The following is a 4,709-nucleotide window of genomic DNA, read 5'->3' as shown; positions in this document are numbered from 1 at the left end:
CTCATCTGATCCCTGCTGCGGACCCTGGGTAGGCAGGTCCCGCCAACCCTCCATCCCTCCTGCCTACAGGCTCAGGACCCCTCCAGGGTCCCCGGATGAATCTGTCAGTTGCCTTGCAATCACAGATTCCTCTTCCCCAGCATCCCACTAGAAATGGGCAGGACCCTGGAGGCAGCCTCTCCTGTTTTGGGGAGGGAGTGGACACTGAGGCTGCCCTGGCCGATCTCTGCGACCTCATCAAGGCCAGAGATTCAGAGTTCACACCTTCATTCAGCAAACATTGAAGATACACTCAGAGCCAGGGAGTGTGCGAGATGCCAGGATCTCAAGCAAAGAGCAGGGCAGGTGCAGTCTGCTCTTCCCCCATAGAGCTCAGTCAGTGGGGCGGCCGGGAGCAGGCTGGAGGGTGGGGTGGGGTCTAAGTTTCCACAGCCTGTGCCTGGAGTGTCGGGGGGAGGTGGGGAGGATCGTGACTGCTCGGTGGAACTGGGGCTGGCCATGCCTGGTGGGCGAGGTGAGGCATGAAATGCCCAGCTGGTTTGGCACTCACCACAGCTCCATTGCTCTCTACTCCTCAGGGTGAACCTGGTGCCGATGGTGAAGCTGGGAAAGAGGTACCGTTGTGCTGGGCTTCTCCTTTTCTCTTGGGGATGCTTCTTCTTGCTCTTAGCTTTGCCCTGACCCCTCTTCATTCATTCAGTAAATGCTCCCTGTATGCACAGAGTATCTCTGGACAGATATACAGGAAACTGGTGCCCTTGTTCTTCTGGGGAGAGGGATTGGGGACTAGGGGAAAAGGATGAGAGTGAGCCTCGCTTTTCACTTTTTTTTTTTTTTTTTAACCGTATACTTGGTCAAAAAGAGCCAGTAATAATAGTAATACTCCAAATAAACATTTCTTGGGCACCAGCTCTAGCCAGGCCCTCCCTTTCATTCTGACTTCTCACCTCTTTTTGTCCGTGACAAGAGACCCAACCAACACGATCATACACAGCCACACCCCAGGAACATGAGTCTCCCTTCCAGATGTCCCCACTCTTGTTGGCAGGGAGGTTGACATCCTTTCTCACACAGAGCCCAGTGGACACGGCCTGGGGACCTAACACTGTGGGAGGTCCTTTCACGGCACCTGTCTTTCCTGGACAGCTTGGAGACGCTGCCCAGACTTGACCCCTGACTTTTGCTTTCTTCTAGGGACCCCCTGGAAAACAGGGAATCTATGGACCCCCTGGTCCGAAGGTGAGTGGGCACTGGCCGGGTTTGAGAGGAGAAGCTCATGAGTTGATTAAGCCCAACTCTAAGCTCTGACTTCAGCCATGGAGCGGAGACACAGGAAGGCCAGTGGGTAGGGAAAAAGGTGGGCAGAACTTGGAGCAACCTCGTCTCTGACAACTTCTCACGAGGGGCTGTTCCAAGGTTCATTCACTCCTGATTGATTGATTCATTGATTCATTCATTCTGCGAGCATCCGCTTGGCCTTGCTTACCCACCAGGCCCTCTGTCCTAGCCTTGGGCAAACAGAGGTCCCTGAACAAGAGGTGCCCACTTAGTTCAGTCACACTTACACTGGAGCGTGGCAGGTTTTACTGAAGATTAGACGTAGCACCGTGGTGTCAGAGGGAGGGAGCGATCAGCTCAGCTTAGGGCGTCAGGGAGGCTGCACAGAGAACAGGGACGTTTCAGCTGAGTAGGAGGAGTGCACCGCGGAGAGAGGAGGGGAAGGCTGTCCAGGCAGGGAGGACTAAGACACATGGCCGAGTCAGAATTACAACCGGTGAGGCGTGGCTGGAGGTGCAGCGAGGCTGGAGAAGTTGTGGTCAGGACCGCATCATGAATGGCTTTGAATGCCTGGCCAAGGACTTAGACCTTTATCTTGAGGGCAGCTGGGAGCCATCAGAATTTCTAAGTAGGTTGTAACAACATGAAAACTGTCGTTTAGAAGGACTGCTTTGGGGGCAGTGACATGGGCAACCTGTCAAGATCCTGTGCACAGTCCAGAGGGAGACGCTGGGGGCCAGGTAGGGGGCTGAAGACAGGAGCAGATTGCTGAGACATCGTGAGGTAGACTTGACAGCACTCGGCAATGCTGGACTGTGACTTCCTGTCCTTGCAGGGTGACCCGGGACCTTCAGGGCAGAAGGGCCAGGCAGGGGAGAAGGGAAGAGCTGGCATGCCTGGCGGGCCTGGCAAGAGTGGCTCCATGGGACCTTCTGGGCCGCCGGGTCCTGCAGGAGAGAGAGGCCACCCTGGATCTCCGGGACCTGCAGGGAGCCCTGGTCTTCCTGGGGTGCCTGGCTCCATGGTAAGGCGGGGAGGCTGGCAGCCATGGGCACTGGCCCACAGAGCAGGCATGCGGGGTAGAGCGTGGACCATTTTAGAAGCGCTTGCTGACACTCTACAGGAAAGAGCATGACCCCCTTATGGGTGGTTCTTAAGTGTGTGGGCGAGTTGAGGGGATTGGGGACCCTTTCCCCAGAAAAATGCACTGACTCTCGAAATGTTTTGTACCACTTTAGGGGGTTAGGACAGTGGGTTAAGTATCTGTGGGAGGCTCCTGGGACCCTTGCCTCCCTCCGCATCCTTTACTTCCGTGAAGTCCACCCCCAGGGGAGATGAGCCCCAGGCTTGGAAGTATAATTGAGGCGGGTTTCTTCTCTTTCCTCAGGGAGACATGGTGAATTATGATGAAATCAAGAGGTTCATCAGACAAGAGATCATTAAAATGTTTGACGGTAATTGGCAGCTGGCTGGGTGGCAGTGGGTGCTGCTCGCCCTTCCCAGCTGCTTCTCCACCCCACCCTGGCCTCCTTTTCCTTAGAGCTCAATATCCACCTCCCCCCGCACCCCTACTTACCTTGCTCTCCGACTTACAGGCATGTGTTCAATTAGGCTTCAGCCTTTCCTGCCACCTGCTCTGTTCAGAGACAGAATGATTCCCTCCTGCCCTCCCCAAGCCCCCGCTGGAGCAGAGGAGACAGACGAGAAAATTGATATCAAATGAGTCTGCATAGAGTGAGCTCTAAGTAAAGGGGCAAGCAGCAGCTCTAAGAAGGCTGCTGTGGTTTCACTTTAAGCTTTTTTTCCTGTTCATTTGTTTGTCCAACATTGACAGGCTAGGGACTGGGGAAAACATGGACCTTTCCGGAAGGGGCTAGACATCTTGCTTGGGAAGCAGACCTTGAATGCCAAGCAAGGAGTCTGGACTTTATTCTGAAGCCAGTGGTGAACTCAGGAAGGCCATTGGAGAAGAGAGATGCTGTAATCAGATCTGTGCTTCAGGAAGCTCACGGTGGAGAGCGAGGAGCGAGGTGGGGCTAGGGCACAGGAGACCACTTAAGAGATCCACCCACACGTTCCTTGCTCTGACGTCCCTCTGAAGAAAGGCTGTCTTGGATTCCATGCTGGGGGCCTGTCTGTAGCATCTGCAGTCGTTCTGAGTCCCTGGGGGGCACCCTGTGACCTGTCCCTGACCTTTCTTACAGAGAGGATGGCTTACTACACCTCCAGGATGCAGTTTCCCATGGAGATGGCAGCAGCTCCGGGACGACCAGGGCCCCCAGGGAAGGACGGTCCCCCGGGCCGGCCGGGTGCCCCGGGATCACCTGGGCTCCCTGGTCAGATTGGCAGAGAAGGTCGGCAGGGCTTGCCCGGGTTGAGAGGTAGGTCTGCCGTCCGGTTACTGAGGTGCATACCTAGCTCTTGGGGGCAAACACGAGCATTGCACGAGGTCTGTTGTGAATATGGCATTTGCGTGTATACGTGTGTTTCAAATAATCCTACTGGGTGTGTCATTGTTCTACTCAGGGATGGGGCCTCTTATTTCTTTTGTTCTAGGATTGCCTGGTACCAAAGGTGAAAAGGGAGACACTGGTGTTGGCATTGCAGGAGAAGTTGGTCTCCCCGGCCCCCCAGGTAGGAAAAGCCAGCCTTTGAGACCATGAATCTGGAGCAGTTGAGATCGCCTCTCTTTATGTTCCTTCTATAACATAGTTGTGTAGAACCTGAAGTAACCACAGGCCTATCAACCATCATTTAGAGTAATGCCACTGCGTGTAAGATACTCTACGAGGGCGTGTGTGAGAGCTTGCGTGGGGAGGGGAGCGGGTGTTGGGGATGCGGTGGAAGACCCAGTGCCTGCCCGCAAGTCCTAACCTGGGCTAGCACCACGCAGTGGAAGAGAGCTGGATGTGGTGGGGCCAGGGAACGCAAGTCCTGGTCCTGCTCATCCTCTTACTGGCTCTGTGACCTTGACGAGCCTAAGAGAGAAATGACTAAAGCTTGATAGCCTGGCTCTGAGATGTAGCTTCACCACTTACCAGGTGGGTGACATCTTTGAGCCTGTGTCCTCGTCTCCAGAATGAGATAATAGTTTCTTTCTCATGGAATTGTTGTGAAGATTCTATGAATAATGCAGAAAAAGCACTTGCCTTGTGCCTGGCACGTGGAAACTCTGAATAAAACTAGCCAGTAGTATTATTGTTATCGTAAACTAATGTAAAGATCAGATCAGGTCTTCATGAAAATATGGTGTAACCAGAGAAATATTTATCAAATGTAAGGTATTATTTACCATGACTATTATTTTTTCTTTTCTTGTGTTCTGGGTTTCCTGATTTTCCTTCTCTGACTCCTTCCTCCCTAGGTCCTCAAGGTCCTCCAGGATATGGCAAGATGGGTGCAACTGGGCCGATGGGCCAGCAAGGCATTCC

At 53.7% G+C, this 4,709-nt stretch overlaps 1 protein-coding gene across 1 annotated transcript in view; it reads left to right on the top strand.

Moving 5' to 3' along the window:
* COL16A1 (collagen type XVI alpha 1 chain) overlaps positions 1–4,709 on the top strand; it is a 50,220-nt gene that overhangs the window by 45,287 nt on the left and 224 nt on the right. The window contains exons 64-70 of the mRNA XM_007468654.1: positions 579–614; positions 1,195–1,239; positions 2,114–2,302; positions 2,666–2,732; positions 3,483–3,659; positions 3,835–3,912; positions 4,643–4,702. Coding sequence (XP_007468716.1) covers positions 579–614; positions 1,195–1,239; positions 2,114–2,302; positions 2,666–2,732; positions 3,483–3,659; positions 3,835–3,912; positions 4,643–4,702 — 652 coding nt within the window. The remainder of the gene's footprint in view (positions 1–578; positions 615–1,194; positions 1,240–2,113; positions 2,303–2,665; positions 2,733–3,482; positions 3,660–3,834; positions 3,913–4,642; positions 4,703–4,709) is intronic.

This window comes from Lipotes vexillifer, unplaced genomic scaffold (genome assembly GCF_000442215.2).
Source record: "Lipotes vexillifer unplaced genomic scaffold, Lipotes_vexillifer_v1.1 scaffold1261, whole genome shotgun sequence".
Taxonomy (NCBI): Eukaryota; Metazoa; Chordata; class Mammalia; order Artiodactyla; family Lipotidae; genus Lipotes; species Lipotes vexillifer.
Note: the sequence above shows the minus strand (reverse complement) of the source record. Positions and strands in the feature narration are given on the sequence as shown.